We start from the raw sequence: 20,000 nt of genomic DNA, 5'->3' as shown, positions 1-20,000 counted from the left end.
CGAGTATTGACGCTGACTACCACCCCTGGAGTCGTGAGTTTGAATCCAGGTTGTGCTGAGTGACTCCAGCCAGGTCTCCTAAGCAACCAAATTGGCCCAGTTGCTAGGGAGGGTTCAGTCACATGGGGTAACCTCCTCATGGTCGCTATAATGTGGTTCTCGCTCTCGGTGGGGCGTGTGGTGAGTTGTGCGTGGATGCCGCGGAGAATAGCGTGAAGCCTCCACACGCGCTACGTCTCCGTGGTAACGTGCTCAACAAGTCACGTGATAAGATGCGCGGATTGATGGTCTCAGACACGAAGGCAACTGAGATTCGTCCTCCGCCACCCAGATTGAGGCGAGTCACTACACCACCATGAGGACTTAGAGTGCATTGGGAATTGAGCATTCCAAAATGAGGAGAAAAGGGGGAAAAAAACCTCCAAAATTTGGTGCAATTCATTTCCATTGTAAGAGTTTTGCTTTTTTTATTAAAGAAAAGAGGACGAGTCGAAAAATGTTTTTGTGCTAATCAACATTATGTCACAGATGATGCCAATTGAACGTAACTTTTATTGAACCCGGAATATTCCTTTAAGGGTCCAAAACATTTTGAGAATTGTCCACTTTAACCACGTTCAGACAGGTGGTCGAAAGTGGTCAGAAAAGTGGGTTAGTGGCATGTAACCACATTGGGCTCGCAGTGTAAACGCTCATCTGTTTGAATGTGTTCGAACAGCAGCAAACATCGCCTACTCGCCTGTCAATCAACCGATGCGCTTAAAAAATGATCAAGCTTTAAAAGGAAAAATCTGTCCAATCGGACAATTTGGAAAAAGCGCATATACATGTAAAAGAACTTCACAGATCTTCTTCAGTGTCTGATATCAACATGCAATGACAGATGAGAAGCACACACATCTGAAGCTCAGTTAATACAGGTACTCCACCACTACTAACTACTAACAAACTGACATAATGACTGATGTATGTCGTCAAGAAATCAGAGACCCTCTCCTTGAAATCTGAACACAAGTGGTCAAAAGAGACGAGCAGGTGTACATGTCGATGTGTCTCACCTGTCCACTATCGTTTACCAGGTGTAAACAGGGCCTTATACTCTGGTATTAGTACAAGAGTTCAGATATGGACAGGGTCAGAGGTCAGTGCACTAAAGCCCACACCTTCCTGATTCAAAGATTTTCCTGAATACTGATTGTTGAAGGTATGACCACTGTCCCTCTGAATAATAATGGCAGAATAGCATTGTAGGACAAAAGTGGTCATTTGTGCAACAAATTTAGCAACAGTCACAAAACGAGAGAAGGTTTATCAGTGCTGATAGATCGAGCTTGCAGAAACCATGAACACAGAGAGAGAGGTCAAGACCCAAAAACAAACCAAAGATAAGTCTCAATTACATCCGGAAGGTTTTAACTGTAATAAATATCTCTGTGTGTTTCTTATGATGTAAGGTAGAGCGCTGTTGAAATGTATGACTGTGTTTGATAGTTCTCCTACTCAGTACTGCCTCACTCCAGAGACTGCTCTTCCATAGCATCATTCCACTCTTCTCCATAGGTGATGAAACTTAGAAGCCAGGACAAGACATCAGCTGTAAGATTGCCTGCTTTACCAACAGGTTACCTTGGAGTTCCGGTTCTTCATGATCTGAATCCAGGTGAGAACACAGTGATCAATTTGATGGTTAAACTCTCCGCCCAGCAGGTAGCACAGCAAAGTATCCAGTGCTACTTGACAGCTACGTATGAATTTTGTACTTGGAAGTTGCAAATGAATGCCCCCTAAAGTCACAATTACAACTGGGAAACTCTAGATAATTTAGATACCAGAGTTTCTGAGTATCAAATAGAACGCAAACTTTTAACATGGTGGAGGAGAGTATGGTTTCTTTGGTGAATGATAGATATGATTCATTGTTTTAAATGCAGCTAACTTGTTGTCACTTGCCATTTCTGAAAAGCCTTAATACCTTCAGTGAGCAATCTTAAGATGTTAGGTAGGATGATGACCCTGACAAGAAAAATTGTGAGAAATCAAATTAAGATGGGGGAACCATTCTTCTGGATTTAAAAAAGGGCAAAAAGGGGTGTTAAAGTCCAGTACCAGCCAACTACACCAAGGTAGGACCTCACCTGTGTTTTGTTCCTTGGTTGAGGACGGTCTCAAAAGGATTTAACCCTGTCCACATGTGGTCAGACCTCCCCTTTTCCAAACTGTTATCCCGGATACCTGGTTTCTGGAGGTCCAGGTTAGATTTCCCAGTCTTCTCCAGGATGTCATCAATGCAGGTCAGGCCTCAGTCACCCCATCAGCATCACCTTCTTCAAACACCTGGTGGACCAACAGGGATGTCTTTTTTTGATAGAGTCTCTCTCCTTCCATACCTTCAACAGGTGAATGTGATTGACTTAACTTTCTTTTCCCTTTTTCAGGTGCAGGTGGGGCTCTTCATCTTCACCACAGTGTCTCAGTGAGGAGTCTGCTGGTTGAGAGAAGAAACGGGAGCAAAAACCTTCTGACCTGATTTCTTTGAAGTCTCGCTGCCGGACACACTGATCACACCAGATCTCTTGGGCTTTCTGTTGGGCTTCAGCCTCTCGCTTTCATCTGGAGGACATTCTGGACAATGGCCTTACCTGAACAACAAACAATGGAAAATAATTACAACTCCCAGTACATACATGGTTTGCGGACAGTTATCCCATCAACATGTGCTACCCGGATGGCTTTCGGGGTTGCTCGCTGTCTCCATGTTTATATTTGTGTCTCCCGCTGGATGCGTTTAGATGCACTCTACAATATGGAATAGTCTTTCTGTGGACCCCACCCTCCAGTTTGGGCCCGGCTCAAGCCCAGGACAAAAGGTCCTGTTGTCCCCCCTTATCAGCGGCCCTGCATGGATCATAGAGAAGGTCCAAGGGTGGAGATCAGGAGGAGGCCTGTGGCACATCCCTGTAGGCAACTAGAAGAAAGTGTATCCACTTATCCCAGTTGCATCTTGTGTCACTTACAAACAATACAATCCATTACAATTTATTCCTGGAGTATCACTAACACTACACATTTTGGAAATCCCCCTTTTGACACATCCAATTCAGATCATGGTAGCTCTACTAATTCCCTGGTGTATCAATAATAATACATTTCATTTCAGGAATTCGCATCTTAATATAATTTAACAGCTGATGGAAATGACGTTTCAAACCCAAGCGTTGTGCTGCTGCTAGATTTAGCATGCAACCCTCCCTCAGTTCAACACTTATATCTCAATAATATACATATTTACAAAACATGGTATGATGGTAAAGCATTTAACTCATTTTGTAAGGTGCTGTCTTCACATAAGTTTCACTAGTTGTCATATTCTCCATTATTTACAATTGTTTTGCCAGATCACCATCGCTGCCGATAACTCCGCCCCTTCCGCTATGTACGGTAAGCCGCGTGTGCTGAGTGCACGAAGTGTCAAACATTCCACACTCCTTTTTGACGGTTGAAAAAGTGCATCATCCAGGTACACGTAGTACACTTCTTTTTGTTGCATTTTCAGTGTAAACATACTACTCGCACTACTTACACTTCAAAATGATGTAAAATAGTGCAGAAGTGTGCGGTTTGGTACGCACCTTATGATTGCTGTCCATAATGGAGGGCTTCAGCTCAAGATAGACAGCTCACACACACACACACACACATGCAATTGAATCCAAGTTAAGCTCAATCAACAACATTTGTAGCATAATGTTGATTACTACAGTAAATATTATCGACTTGTCCCTTGTTTATTTAAAAATGGTGGTTAAGGTAAGACTCCAAAAATGGAAGTGAACATAAAAATACACACTGTTTGAAAAGCATAGCCACACGACGTAAACATTATACATGTTAACATGATTTTGGTGTGATAAAATGCCTGTTCCCTTTCAAGTCAGTCACTTCAACGCTGCATCAGTAGCTGACGCTATGGGGACTCTTTAAAATCACACCATTCTATTGGCCGATGGCGCTTGATGCTCCGGTCCTGATTCGTGAGTCATCGCAGGCATATAAACCGGAGCACAGCGCATTTCATCAGAATTTTTCTCTTCTGGGTCACGAATACATCTCTCGTGTCTGGACACCCACATTTTCACTTTGTTGTTGATATTGCACACCTTAACTGTGAGTGGATTATTTCTATATCCCTGCCTGTGAGCTAGGTATTCACTGCACAGCATCATTGTTATATTTTCTAACCATTAGTGGTTATTAAAGTTTTCTTTTTCCTTCCTATTTTTAATACATATTGATGCCTTTCAACTATCCTATTGGCTAGAAGGAGTTGCCTTGTGCTTGATGACATAATGAAGTTGTAATTTTTAAAAAAAAATTTTTCCCCCTTTTTCTACCAATTTGGAATGCCCAATTCCCTATGCACTTTTAAGTCCTCGTGGTCGCATAGTGATTCGCCTCAGTCCGGGTGGTGGAGGACGAATCCCAGCTGCCTCCGCATCTGAGACCGCCAACCCACGCATCTTATCATGTGGCTTGTTGAGTGCGTTGCCACGGAGACATAGTGTATGTGGAGGCTTCACGCCATCCACCGCGGCATCCACGCTCAACTCACCAAGAACGAACCACATTATAGTGACAACGAGGAGGTTACCCAATGTGACTCTACCCTCCCTAGCAACCGGGCCAATTTGGTTGCTTAGGAGACCTGGCTGGAGTCACTCAGCATGCCCTGGGATTCGAACTAGCGAACTCCAGTGGTGATAGCCAGCGTCTTTTAACACTGAGCTACCCAGGCCCCCACGAAGTTGTAATTTTGGATATAATTTACACTAATAAGGTATGCAATTTTAGCATACAAAAATCATGTTGAAATATATAATGTTTACATCTTGTGGCTGTAATGTTAACTTAAAGTTAATATTTTATCATTTAAGGATTGACTCCATTCACTCCCATTGTAAGTGCCTTACTTTTTTGTTTAAATAAACGAGAGACAAGTTGAACATATTTTTAATGATAGTTGACATTATGCTTTTTGATTGTATTGAGCCCAGAATATTCCTTAAACTGAGAAATAATTTTATAGTAATTGCATTAGGCGGAGCTGGGAAGAATTGTCACAGGAGTGAGGTAAGTAGTGGTATATATGTATAAGTATATACTGTATGCTTACTCTAGCATTGTGATTGGTAGGACTAAATGAACATGCTCCTCCCAAACTTTTGTTTAGAACTTCATTCATAGAGAATATAAATAGTGACACAAAATGCTTACAAACAAATGATTAGTAAAATTTATATATACAAGAAAGTTAATATTCATCTGATCACAGTTTGTCTTATCCCAGCATATGTGTGTTCTTATGAATATTCAAGTGTGTCCAGCTTCTATAAACATCTAAGAAGTATTACACATGTAACGATAACCTTCATGAAAAGTGTTGTAGATGCAGTCAGGTGTGTTGATGTGTGTCTGATAGTGTTTCTGCTTCAAGTGTGATGTGTGGAGTCCGTGACAAGTTCATTCCTCAGAGACGTTTGGCATTTGCATTCTGCTGATTCGGGTCTTGTGTTTGCTGTGCAAACACCTCCAGTCTGCATCAGACACTATAAAAGGACTGCACCTCCACCCCCATCAGGCTGGCAACTGTTACCAAGGCAACCACACTGAAACGGCATCCTCCGACTCCAGCTGACAGTGAAACTCCATCCATCTCTCTCTCTCTCTGCTAATGTGTGTTCACAAGACCCCATGGACACTGTTGAATCCCCATATCTCTACTGATGCTCTGTCTCCATGGCAACAGGCCAGAACGACATCCACAGTGGATGACTAACACACACACACATTGGATGATGAGAGTAAAGCATTAGAAAGGTTTGACTAATAAACTGGGCTGAAAGATCATAGTCAAAGAATACAAAAAAAACCTCATTAACCTCATGCAGCCCCGCATCCACATGCATGGACGCTGTATTTTGGCTGCAGTATATGCAATGCATAATTTAAATGAATAAAAAAAAAAATTGACTCTAGACTGTCATTTAAGGATTAAACTTCTGCCAGACCGAGTCACGTGACACAACAACATGACGTTGATTTCCGTGAAGCACTTCTACGGGTGCAGCGCCAACAAAAGTGCCTCTGATAAGAAATCTCTTTAAGTTTCTTCATTGAAACCTGTTTGGGTGTAAAGAGTAGAGTCTCTAGTTTCATTTGATATGCCGCTTTACAATATGTATTCATTTTTCGTGTGTCAGCGTCCTGATAAACATGATGTGCACATATGTGGACACTGGAACTGCATTTCCTCAAAAGTAGAAAAACATGTTATTTTAAATAACTTTCAACTCTAACACATCTGTGGGTCATTTCACTTCCTTTTAATATACATTTTGTTATATTTTATTTTGTTATCACTACAATACAGTTCTATTCATTAACATTAATAAATATATTCCTATATTTACTGTACATTATCACATTGAGAATAAATGTATTCATCCATAAGCTGATAAATGTGTCTTTCAGAGGCTTTATATGAGTTAGGATGAAAATAAGGTGCATTTCAAACTGTTCTGAGACCAGTGCAGACAGACAGCACACTGGAGGTTAAGTCATTCACTAAATAGGGAGCAAGGGAGCATCCTATAGCTCTCTATGCAGTTAAGTGCATTCATAACTTTCATCAACAATTTGATGAAAATAATCTTGATGTTGTTTATAATTTCACAACTTAGTCCCGCTGTCCACATATGAGGACATACATTTTTAGGAAAACTATTTGCTCTAGAATTTATTTTTTTGCATGTTTATTAGGTGCTACTAGTTACAAATCAAAAAGGGGAGTCTCAGGGGTCTCAGGAGGTTAAAATCTAGTAGAGCTGTTTGAAGATAACATTTAAATTCTGCTGGTGTTCAAAGTCAGGAAAATGACTTGAGAACTACAATAAAATGTAGAGTCTAACTAATTACATTTTAAAAACCCAAACATAAAATAAATAAATAAAATAACAAGTGTCATTTGTTTATCATCAGAATATTGTCCATCGTTTATTTCATCATATATAAATTAACATTGATGTTACACTGGAAAACATTCATTTTTAAATGCAAAATTATAAGTGACTTTCCCGCTAACATGCTCTACATTTTTATCAAAACATTCATATTTTTGAAAAATGAAAATGTGTAATTATATTGAAAACATTTAAATATTTTGAAGTGAGATATAAAAATGTAGAATGATTCTACAGCATTATAAGAAAGAATCAGATCTACGTGTTTTATTTAAATGTTTATTTATATTCTGTTAATGCTGTCAATATATTAACACATTTGACCTGGAATCTAAATACAGTGAAAATCCAAAAACCCTGTTTGGCCATAAACTCCAAAGTACAAAAATAGAACTTTCCCAACAAAATAAATTCACTGCATTCAGATATTTCATAAGCACTAAAGAGTCTGTTTACAGCACATAAAAATAAAGATTTATGATATTTCAGCATAAACTGTTTCTCTTTAATCAAACAGCTGAAATTAGCAGGACTGAAGAGATTTATGAACCTACGGCAGCTAATTATAAAAAGCAACAGAGGAAACAAACATTGACAGACCAGTAAACGCTGATGTGCTTCTATCCTGTTTTTATAAGACAGAGCGTAATGTCCTTTTTATCCACAAATCAGAGATATCAATGTTAGTTATATTTCAACAGATATGTTAATATCTAATATCTAATATGATATACTGTATTCATCAAATTCAAAAGCAGGTCTGTACAAGCTTCTGTACAAGCTGTGTAAATGGTAATGACTTACAGTTACACCAAAACACAGTGAACAGAAAGAGCCAATCAGAAAGTGCAAATTGTCCAGTGAATGATCATGTGACTGTCTTTTTCTTTTTTATTTTAAGGTGAAGTTTTAATGTAGATTCACTGATCTGACATCAGTTCTTCAGATCTCTGGTCTGTTTTCAAAAGGGGAATTTATTACATTGATTACAGTAACACAGTCCATCATTTCCTGTTTTAAATAAAGTATCATTACACAAGTGTTACATTCACTCAAACACACAACACTAATCAGCAGAATGATGTCTGGAGCTTTATCTCACACACAGAAGTTTGTCTAACACCGTGACTCGTGTTCGTGTGGTTTGTCGTGTAGTATGTAGTCGTCCTCATAATCAGAGTCCTGAAATAAACATCACAGTCACAATAAACACTCAAAACACTAAGAGTTTTATTTAATAAAACTCATGAAATAATGCAGATCAGGGCAGTTTGAAATTATATAAGGTGAAAGAACTGAGAAAATGTGTAATAAGCATCATCACTCGAGTGTTTGTGATTGAAGAAATGTATTTATTGTAGTGTGTTGCAACTATTTCACACGTTCAAAATTTTATACATTTGACAAAAAATGTCCTTTAAATTTAGTAAATATTTTGTCGTGTCATATCCATTTATTTTAGTCCATTTTACTTATTGTAATTTATAGTTTTGGTAATTTGTATATAATTATTTTTAATTTTAGTCAACAAAAATGACATTTTGTTTATGATAATATGCTAAATGACAAAAACATGTAAACAAATATTGTAATATGTTGATTAATGCATAAACTGCTTATGATTATTTAAACATGTATCAAACATATAAAAGATGAATATGTTTAATATGCAAGATTAAATAGAAATAAACACCTATAGTGAATATACTGAAGTACTTTTAGAAGTGATTCCTCACATTTAGACAGTTTAGGAGATTGCGTTACGTGGTTTTTTTTTTTCCTCCCCAATTTGGAATGCCCAATCCCCAATGCGCTCTAAGTCCTCGTGGCGGAGGACGAATCTCAGTTGCCTCCGTGTATGAGACCGTCAATCCACGCATCTTATCACGTGGCTTGTTGAGTGCGTTACCACGGAGACATAGCGCATGTAGAGGCTTCACACTATTCTGCACAGCATCCACACACAACTCACCACACGCCCCACCGAGAGCGAGAACCACATTATAACGACCACGAGGAGGTTACCCCATGTGACTCTACCCTCCCTAGCAACCGGGCCAATTTGGTTGCTTAGGAGACCTGGCTGGAGTCACTCAGCACACCCTGGATTCGAACTTGCGAACTCCAGGTGTGATAGTCAGCGTCTTTACCACTGAGCTACCCCCCGTTACTTGTTTTTAAGGAAATGGTGCATTCACAACCCAAGTTACACATTCTGACTAGCGCGTAACTTCAAGTTCATCTGTTCATTGTCTTCATTGTTTGTGCAGAGGTCAGCTGTAATACGATGTTTACGTTGTGGATACAGGGATTAATGTCACATATATAGGATGTGTTTGAGTGTGGTAATAACCAATTAATAAAGTTATTATTCATTATATTATTATATATTATACAGGTGTTCATATCCACAACATACTGTGACTGGATTATTTACATCAATTCTTTCTAGATATTCCGTTCTTAAAAAACAAAGAAACAAAAAAACATCAGTGTAAGTATCTTCCAGTATTACATTATCATAAAATTTTAGTCGACAATAGGTTTAAAACTGCTTTATTTTGGGGGTCTGGGTAGCTCAGCGAGTATTGACGCTGACTACCACCCCTGGAGTCGTGAGTTCGAATCCAGGGTGTGCTGAGTGACTCCAGCCAGGTCTCCTAAGCAACCAAATTGGCCCGGTTGCTAGGGAGGGTAGAGTCACATGGGGTAACCTCCTCGTGGTCGCTATAATGTGGTTCTCGCTCTCGGTGGGGTGTGTGGTGAGTTGTGCATGGATGCCGCGGAGAATAGCATGAAGCCTCCACACGTGCTATGTCTCCGTGGTAACGCGCTCAACAAGTCACGTGATAAGATGCGCGGATTGACGGTCTCAGACGCGGAAGCAACTGAGATTCATCCTCCGCCACCCAGATTGAGGCGAGTCACTACACCACCACGAGGACTTAGAGCGCATTAGGAATTGAGCATTCCAAATTGGGGAGAAAAGGGAGATAAAAAACCCCTGCTTTATTTCAATTTAAAGGTGCACTCAGTAATTCTGTATGCAAATCGTCCTGGACATCCACTGACACCTAGTGGCCTGGATGCAGCATTCTTTTTTATTTTTTTATTTTAAACGCAGAAGTTTTCAGTTACCGATGCAATTGTAGCAATTGATAATTCACAGTAGGTCGGGGCGATACAGCTTCAAAAATTATATCTCGATATTTTTCAGCCTATTGACGATATTCGATATAATTATGTATATGCTCTTAAATGGCTCAAAAGTGCTTTTTTTTTTTTTTTTAATGCAAACAGTCATTGTAGCCCAAGTAGATTCAGTATTTTAAAGGCATTAAATAAAAATCTGTTTAAAAATAAAAAGGCATGTTTCCCTACAGTTTAGCACTAAATGAACACAAGGGGAAATTAGATTGAATCACTGTCATTGATATGCACTTTTAGATTTATATTTTAAAAGCATTATTTACCTTCATATATTTTTACTAAAACATTTTTTGCAAATGAACACTGTGCAAAAACTACACTTTTTAAAAAAAAATCTGGTTGAATATTTTATAATACTAAATTATTACTGTGCGACCCAATCAAGTTAATTATTATAATACTGAATTACTATTATTATTTTGAGGATTAGATTTGTTTTATTTAAAAGTGATATATTTCTTTCCTATTTACTTCACATGGAGCTTTTATTTTGACACTGAAAGTGCAGCGTGTAGAATACAATTAAAGATGCTGTTAGTGATTTTTTTTAATGGAAAGGTTTGCAAAAAATGTTCCTGCTCCCTGAAAGTTATAAAGAGTCTCTGACGCTCTCTGCCTGTCAATCATCTTGTGATTCTCACAGTATTGTAGCTGCAGTGAATTATTGAGGCTTAATGCCATTTTTATGCCATGTTGTTCATAACAGTTGTCAGATGAGGGCGCTGTTTTATTGTCAGTCTCAATAAAGATCATTTGGTATCTTTGGAGGGCGGGGTTTTGGAAAGAGGGGGCGTGGCTAATCCAACAGTTCAGTCTCGTGGAAGTAGAACAGCTGAAATCACTTACAGCACCTTTAATGTTCTGCAGCTGGTGAAGCACTGTTGTCCACTCCCTTTCTGTTATACTGTGCCGCCTTTGTAGATTTGTATAATAATTTGTAGCGGTTACTAAAGTTTGGAACTGTGCGAATGCTTGAACATTCAGTACTTTCACAATACATGTGATCTGGTCTAATAGTGCTTTAAACACGCATGAGTCCCGCGTGTGCACAGAACAGCCCGTCACCCGTTCTGAAACGCACAGACATGTTTATCTGTCTTTTATCGCAGCCCATTGCAATTTTATTATCACATATGACCATATTGCCATTTTGGTGTTATTTTGATTAATTGTGCTGTCCAGAAGGATCGTGAAATTAGTCTACTGATGTGCTCTTTATAAAACTTAATGCAAAATAAAAAGCACATTCAAATCAGCGTGATTATATCACGAATACTCGATATATCGCCCAGCCCTAATTCACAGTCAGCCATGATTACTTTAATCAATGAGTGAAAGTGTCCAATAACAGCACGTTACTGAGGTTAAGCGAGCAGTATTCGGTGGTCATGTGATTGTAATGTGTGGACCCTCTCCATGTAGAATAAAACAGCTTTTATAAGGTAACAGATGTGACTGGATTATTCATTTTAATGTGATCATGATTTTATATATGTTTCAAAATTACAAATCATTTCTTGATTAGTACAACTTTTCATTCATGATGCATCTTTTTATCTTGCCTTTATTATTGTTGACAAAATAAAACAAATCCTCATTTATTACAGCTGCATCCATCTCCATTACTTTATCTACATTAGTGACAGGAAGTTTACCTTAAAGTAACAGCAGCTCAGATTCTCTTTCTGCAGCGGCTGTTTGTAGAAATCCTCATCACTGTGAATGGAAACACAATCATCACTCAAGGGAAATCTGTCTGCTGTATTCGTTTGATTCAAGTGTTTGTTCTTACCCAGTGATCACCTCGATGGGCGAGTGATGAGTCGCTGCTCGACTCTCTGATACAGCCCAACACGGACACACAGTTCTGCCCAACAGCAGCAGTGAGACGAGTGCTGACGGAACCAGAACAAACGCCAGCAACACGGCCACATCAGTGAACGCCACCGACACTCCTGACACGCACAAACATATGAAACACTGAAAACTCCCACTGTGTGAAATGATGATAGTCTCAGTGTCAGGATGAATCGCACACAGAAATGTCCAGCTCATATTTAAACCCTAAAATCAAAAGAAATAAATGATATTTTGCTTAAAAGAAATTAGTTGCATTTTAACATTATTTTCATGAGAAATTATCATTGCTGTAATCTCAACAGTAATCTCATTTACAGGAGTAATAAAATGTCCTGTCCAGACATAATGATTTTCTTCATTAAAATCATCATTAATTCAATTCATGACAACAAATACTACCATGAAGTATACTTAAAATTGTGTGTTATTGTAATGCTTGTTATACTTTTAAAATGTTAATACTATGGTATATTATTTTTTGCATTATCGCAATGAGAATTTTACAGTCACATTACAGTCAAGAATTATTTATTTATCTTTTGTATTTTATTTAATTTTCTTGTGATTTTGTGGTTTAATAAGAGCAGGATGTGTTCTTGACATGAGGTTGAGATTGTTAAAATCGTAATGTTTATCGTCTCACTCTTTGGTGTTACGGTGAGGACAATGTGAGCAGGACGGCCTTGGACATCAGGTGGGTTGCGTACAGCGCAGGTGTAAGTGCCGTTATCAGTGAGTGATGCGTTCAGAAGCTCGATTGATGCTTCACCTCGTGATGGCCTGCCGACCCACTTCACACGTCCCTTAAAATGATCCTCCACAGGGGGGTATACTTGAGACGAGAAGTGAAAAAACTGCAGAGACAGAGATACATATAAAGCTTTCAATAACTGATCAATAATATGATGTGTATATGATGATGTAAGCTCAGTAAATGAACAGAGAGCCAGATCCTTTTATATACACAAGTATTTAATTTCTGCGTCAATATCCATCACCAAACAGAACTGCAATAATAATCACTGGCCGCGCTCAAATATATCCATACTTCCCTACTATATAGTATGACAAAAACAGTATGCTAATGGAGTAGTATGTCCGAATCCATAACATTCATGAAACAGTAAGTGAGAAATACCCAGATGATCTACTAAATCAAGTGAGATTCTGAAGTGTTCATCAACTGGACGCTTTACTATCCCATAATCCCACAGGAGCGGAGGAGACATCACATTCAAACGCTGGATTTAACCTTGTGTGACCCCGTGTACACATGCGTGGACATTGTAATTTGGCTTTGCTATATACAACACATAATTTAAATTAATTTAAATGGACTGATCTCAGTTCAGGAGACTCTGTGCTGTCAGTAAACGTTTAAACTTTTGATGTACGGAGTCATGTGACAAAACAACATAGTGCCGATCACAGCGGAGTTTGTGTTTGGTTGAAGCGCTAACAAAACTACATCTGGTAAGAGATCTCATTAAGTTTTTACACTGAAACTTGTTTGAGTCTCTAGTTTCATCCGATATGCCATTTTTATCATGAAACAGCACACTGTTAAACACAATGACCACATTCGTGGACTGTATGATCAGTTTCAGTTAAAGTATCTTATATTTACTGTACATTATCACATTGAGAATAAATGTATTCATGCAAAAGCTGATAAATGTTGCTTTCAGAGGCTTTATATGAGTTAGGATGAAAATAAAGTGCATTTCAAACTTTTCTGAGACCAGTGCAGACAGACAGCACACTGGAGGTTAAGTCATTCACTAAATAGGGAGCAAGGGAGCATCCTATAGCTCTCTATGCAGTTAAGTGCATTCACTCCTAAAATCTGATCAAAAGTTCAGTTTCAGGCTGCAGATGATGTTTGAATCACTCAACATGTTTAACAGACATGAGACAATGATAATCAGTACATAGATTCAGAATTTATAATGTATCATTTTATTTGAACATGATTGACAGTGATTGGATGATGCTGGACATTACTTTGAATCTGAATTAATTATGCTAATTTCTGATGTAATGTCTGTAACGTCTCAAAAACATGAATAATCAACACTCCTGGACACATCATAAACTATTTGATGACTTTCTATAGATGGATATTATTTAAAATTTCACAACTTAGTCTCGCTGTCCACATATGAGGACATACATTTTTAGGAAAACTATTTGCTCTATAAAATATATATATAAAATCTTTGGCTTGTTTATTTGGTGCTACTAGTTACAAATCAAAAAGGGGAATGGAAAATGCACACAGCAGTCACGCTCGGGTCTCAGGAGGTTAAACAAACAGTGGTGAACCGCGAGTCAAATGGCTCTTTTCAACTGTAAATGATATACATAAACAGTTGTGCTCAAAAGTTTGCATACCCTGGCAGAAATTGTGAAATTTTGACATTGATTTTGAAAATATGACTGATCATGGTTTTATTTAAGGATAGTGATCATATGAAGCCATTTATTATCACATAGTTGTTTGGCTCCTTTTTAAATCATAATGATAACAGAAATCACCCAAATGGCCCTGATCAAAAGTTTACACACCCTTGAATGTTTGGCCTTGTTACAGACACACAAGGTGACACACACAGGTTTAAATGGCAATTAAAGGTTAATTTCCCACACCTGTGGCTTTTTAAATTGCAATTAGTGTCTGTGTATAAATAGTCAATGAGTTTGTTAGCTCTCACGTGGATGCACTGAGCAGGCTAGATACTGAGCCATGGGGAGCAGAAAAGAACTGTCAAAAGACCTGCGTAACAAGGTAATGGAACTTTATAAAGATGGAAAAGGATATAAAAAGATATCCAAAGCCTTGAAAATGCCAGTCAGTACTGTTCAATCACTTATTAAGAAGTGGAAAATTCGGGGATCTCTTGATACCAAGCCAAGGTCAGGTAGACCAAGAAAGATTTCAGCCACAACTGCCAGAAGAATTGTTCAGGATACAAAGAAAAACCCACAGGTAACCTCAGGAGAAATACAGGCTGCTCTGGAAAAAGACGGTGTGGTTGTTTCAAGGAGCACAATACGACGATACTTGAACAAAAATGAGCTGCATGGTCGAGTTGCCAGAAAGAAGCCTTTACTGCACCAATGCCACAAAAAAGCCCGGTTACAATATGCCCGACAACACCTTGACACGCCTCACAGCTTCTGGCACACTGTAATTTGGAGTGACGAGACCAAAATAGAGCTTTATGGTCACAACCATAAGCGCTATGTTTGGAGAGGGGTCAACAAGGCCTATAGTGAAAAGAATACCATCCCCACTGTGAAGCATGGTGGTGGCTCACTGATGTTTTGGGGGTGTGTGAGCTCTAAAGACACGGGGAATCTTGTGAAAATTGATGGCAAGATGAATGCAGCATGTTATCAGAAAATACTGGCAGATTTGCATTCTTCTGCACGAAAGCTGCGCATGGGACGCTCTTGGACTTTCCAGCATGACAATGACCCTAAGCACAAGGCCAAGTTGACCCTCCAGTGGTTACAGCAGAAAAAGGTGAAGGTTCTGGAGTGGCCATCACAGTCTCCTGACCTTAATATCATCGAGCCACTCTGGGGAGATCTCAAACGTGCTGTTCATGCAAGACGACCAAAGACTTTGCATGACCTGGAGGCATTTTGCCAAGATGAATGGGCAGCTATACCACCTGCAAGAATTTGGGGCCTCATAGACAACTATTACAAAAGACTGCACACTGTCATTGTGCTAAAGGGGGCAATACACAGTTTTAAGAACTAAGGGTATGCAGACTTTTGAACAGGGGTCATTTCATTTTTTTCTTTGTTGCCATGTTTTGTTTTATGATTGTGCCATTCTGTTATAACCTACAGTTGAATATGAATCCCATAAGAAATAAAAGAAATGTGTTTTGCTTGCTCACTCATGTTTTCTTTAAAAATGGTACATATATTACCAATTCTCCAAGGGTATGCAAACTTTTGAGCACAACTGTATATATACCAAGAAAGTTATTACATCATATATTCTGGTCACGGGTCAATACTTATGTCAACAGAAAAAGTATGTCCGAAATCTATTCATACTACTCGCATGAATGAATTAATGTTACATTTATTAGGCGCTCTGACCCTACACTCAAATCGCTTTACACAGTGAACGGGACTCTCCTCATCCACCACCAGTGTGCAGCATCCACCTGGATAATGTGACGGCAGCCATAGTGCGCCAGTACACTCACCACACACCAGCTATTGGTGGAGAGGAGAGAGTAGAGTTATACAGCCAATTAATGGATGGGGATTATTAGGAGGCCATGATTGAGAAGGGCCAATGGGGGGAATTTGGCCAGGACATACCTAAAGAACAGCCGAGAAGTGTGTTCTTCATCAAATACAGTACATACTGGGACAATACGTGATTTCAGATGCAGCCACCATTTTCAAACTAATTTCAGAACACTCCTCACATCTCCCATTGGTTGTACAAACAGAAAATCCCACCGCCAACCTTTAGGCATTGGTTGAGTCAATGTTGTGTCAGGCTGGACAAGGCGCTCTAAGAGCTCCAGTGTTTCACTTTTAGATGAAATCAACCTACAGATGGATTAATTATAGTTGACTTTGTATATTAAACTGGGATACGAGAAAGAACTTTATCATCCAAAAAAAATGACACACTTCAGCTATAACAAACCAGTCAAGACAAACTCACAAACAAGGTTTAAATCAGTCTGAAGACTTATTTACTGAATCGATTACAGCTGTTAGTGAATTAACATCTGGCTGATGTTTATATGACAAAGGGCCTCATTCATGAAACTTTCATAAATATATGAGTACATTAAGAGTAATTTACGCATAAAATGGATCTTCCCATAAACCTTCCTTCGGATTCACAAAAACTTCGTACTCCCCGGATTTGTTCGTAAAACGTGTGTATGTTAGTGTGCATGTTCTTTCACAATTATCATAATCCACGACCATGAAAACACCATATAAGGACATCACCAGACACGCTAGTAAATACTGTTTACATCTATGCGGAACAGTAATTAAATTGTTTTTATGAATGAAACGCAATCACATGGTAACATTTTTATTTAGCAAGCACAATAGTGGACTTACTGTCATCGCATGTTTTTGCTCTTTTGAGAATCAATCAGTTCAAGAGGTCAATAAAATGGTTTGACATGAGTGTAAATAATGGGAGGAGGATGTCCATCATCATTAATCTTCTCTGGTTCAGTTCAGCGCATCGCCAGCATCATCTGTGAAACTTCTCGGGTCTTTGACCGAAACGCTGTAAGATATTACAGATGTGTAAGCTATACGACAGAGTGCGGTCGTTTTCTGCCCTGCGACCTGCCAATGATGTGTTTATTTACAGGTTTAACAGCATTTGCATTGACCATCCATTATCAACTTAACGTGATTTACAGATGACTATACTGAGTTATGAAACCTAATTATAGAGCTCATATAAAATAAAAAAAACTGGCCAACCAGTCACGTTAGAGGCAGAGATGTTCCACAGTCTTTCATCTGAAGTCCGAGTCAAGTCTTGAGTCTTTCGTCACGAGTACGAGTCTCAAGTCAATAAATGTTTCGTTTTTATATATATATTATATTAATGGGGGCAGAAGTGCATTCCACATGTTTGTCAGACCTCAAGAATTAATTAAACGTAACTTGTTAGTTTACAAGTAAATTCCATAGAGTAAGCTATTTTTAAAGCTGCACTACGCAAGATTTTTTGGGTTAAAAATGAACAAATTGCCATTATTTATTGAGTACATCAACAGTGTTTAAAACAATGTCCTTATCTTACCCCGATTCACTACGGTAAACCTATAAAAATTATTTGTATTTTGAGCTGTCGGGTTCGATTTGGCACGAAATCATTGGTTTATGACGTACATCCTTGCGTCATTACATCATGTCCCTAAACACAGGAAAGAAGTGCCGGCTGTCTCATGTTCCAGCTGGAGAAACGAACTAATGTTCAGTTCAGGACATCATCGCAACAATCTGGATGGATGTTTATCTGTTATCCATTTGATGCAGTTGTTTACCTGCTTTAATGCTTGGATATGTTGTCTGGTAGGGTTGTTGAAGCTAATATTGTGTGTCATGCTTTTATGAATTGAACATTACTCGTGTGTTAACCGATCGCGATGAGTCTACGTTGTCGGGGGACGTTACTGTGACATGTTTACTAATATTTATGACTTCTGAAATTGACTTCTTGTAACTGTTATATTGCATATTTAAGCATATTATTTTCATGTTTCATAAAGCATAATTTTATCCCCATCATTATTGAATCCTTGTTTTATGTTTTTAGTTTAAGGTGTTATTGTGTGCATTTACAGACATGCGACTGATGTAACGTGTTCTTCCGCAATGCTTGCAATTTTAATTTTCAACCACAGATGTCGCTAGAGAGCACACAGTTATGTAGTACACTCAGTTTAGGATTTAATCCTTCATAAAGTGTGTGTGTGCGCCAATTTCATTATCTTCAGCTGATGACTCCACTGAAAGACTTTCTTGTGACGTTTCACTGTCCAGCTCGGTATGTGGCAGTAATGCACCATAAACTGAATTGCCAACCAGCAATAAACATCACCAGAAGAAAACGTTCTTGCCTGTGACAACGCTATGGATCATGAAAAAGCATTTAACTAATAGTACACAAATAAACTGCAATGGTGTTGATGTCAGAGTTGTTGTTGTGTTCAGTTGACTTGCTGGATAGCTAGCTAATGGCTAGCGGCTACCGAGCCTGATTGGTTTCCATGACAGCAGGGCTGCCTCCTAATACTTCCTAACAGGCTGATTTCATGTCTGTGATTCAGTTAGCTAGTTGTGTGTATTACTTTGCAGAACTGCTTACGTTTTTAGCGACATGTACCCGTTTCGATTGGCTACTCTAGATGTACAGTGCATCCGGAAAGCACACACCTGTCTATATAAGGTCCCACAGTTAACAGTGCATGTCAGAGCACAAACCAAGCCATGAAGTCCAAGGAATTGTCTGTAGACCTCCGAGACAGGATTGTATCGAGGCACAGATCTGGGGAAGGGTACAGAAAAATTTCTGCAGCATTGAAGGTCCCAATGAGCACAGTGGCCTCCATCATCCGTAAATGGAAGAAGTCTGGAACCACCAGGACTCTTCCTACAGCTGGCCGCCCGGCCAAACTGAGCAATCGGGGGAGAAGGGCCTTAGTCAGGGAGGTGACCAAGAACCCGATGGTCACTCTGACAGAGCTCCAGCATTTCTCTGTGGAGAGAGGAGAACCTTCCAGAAGAACAACCATCTCTGCAGCACTCCACCAATCAGGCCTGTATGGTAGAGTGGCCAGGCGGAAGCCACTCCTCAGTAAAAGGCACATGACAGCCCGCCTGGAGTTTGCCAAAAGGCACCTGAAGGACTCTCAGACCATGAGAAACAAAGATTGAACTCTTTGGCCTGAATGGCAAGCGTCATGTCTGGAGGAAACCAGGCACCGCTCATCACCTGGCCAATACCATCCCTACAGTGAAGCATGGTGGTGGCAGCATCATGCTGTGGGGATGTTTTTCAGCGGCAGGAACTGGGAGACTAGTCAGGATTGAGGGAAAGATGAATGCAGCAATGTACAGAGACATCCTTGATGAAAACCTGCTCCAGAGCACTCTGGACTTCAGACTGGGGTGAAGGTTCATCTTCCAACAGGATAACGACCCTAAGCACACAGATAACAAAGGAGTGGCTCCGGGACAACTCTGTGAATGTCCTTGAGTGGCCCAGCCAGAGCCCAGACTTGAACCCGATTGAACATCTCTGGAGAGATCTGAAAATGGCTGTGCACCGACGCTCCCCATCCAACCTGATGGAGCTTGAGAGGTCCTGCAAAGAAGAATGGGAGAAACTGC

General features: G+C 39.3%; 1 protein-coding gene across 1 annotated transcript in view; it reads right to left on the bottom strand.

Annotated features, from left to right (window-relative positions):
• Positions 1–7,029: 7,029 nt before the first annotated feature.
• mpzl3 (myelin protein zero-like 3) overlaps positions 7,030–20,000 on the bottom strand; it is a 32,485-nt gene continuing 19,514 nt past the window's right edge. The window contains exons 3-6 of the mRNA XM_051665008.1: positions 12,730–12,940; positions 12,019–12,181; positions 11,882–11,942; positions 7,030–8,198 (exon numbers count right to left, since the gene is read on the bottom strand). Of these exons, the coding sequence (XP_051520968.1) occupies positions 8,133–8,198; positions 11,882–11,942; positions 12,019–12,181; positions 12,730–12,940 (501 nt within the window). The 3' untranslated portion in view covers positions 7,030–8,132. The remainder of the gene's footprint in view (positions 8,199–11,881; positions 11,943–12,018; positions 12,182–12,729; positions 12,941–20,000) is intronic.

Source organism: Myxocyprinus asiaticus, chromosome 31 (genome assembly GCF_019703515.2).
Source record: "Myxocyprinus asiaticus isolate MX2 ecotype Aquarium Trade chromosome 31, UBuf_Myxa_2, whole genome shotgun sequence".
Taxonomy (NCBI): Eukaryota; Metazoa; Chordata; class Actinopteri; order Cypriniformes; family Catostomidae; genus Myxocyprinus; species Myxocyprinus asiaticus.
The sequence above is the reverse complement of the archived record's forward strand: the minus strand, read 5'-3'. Positions and strand labels throughout refer to the sequence as shown.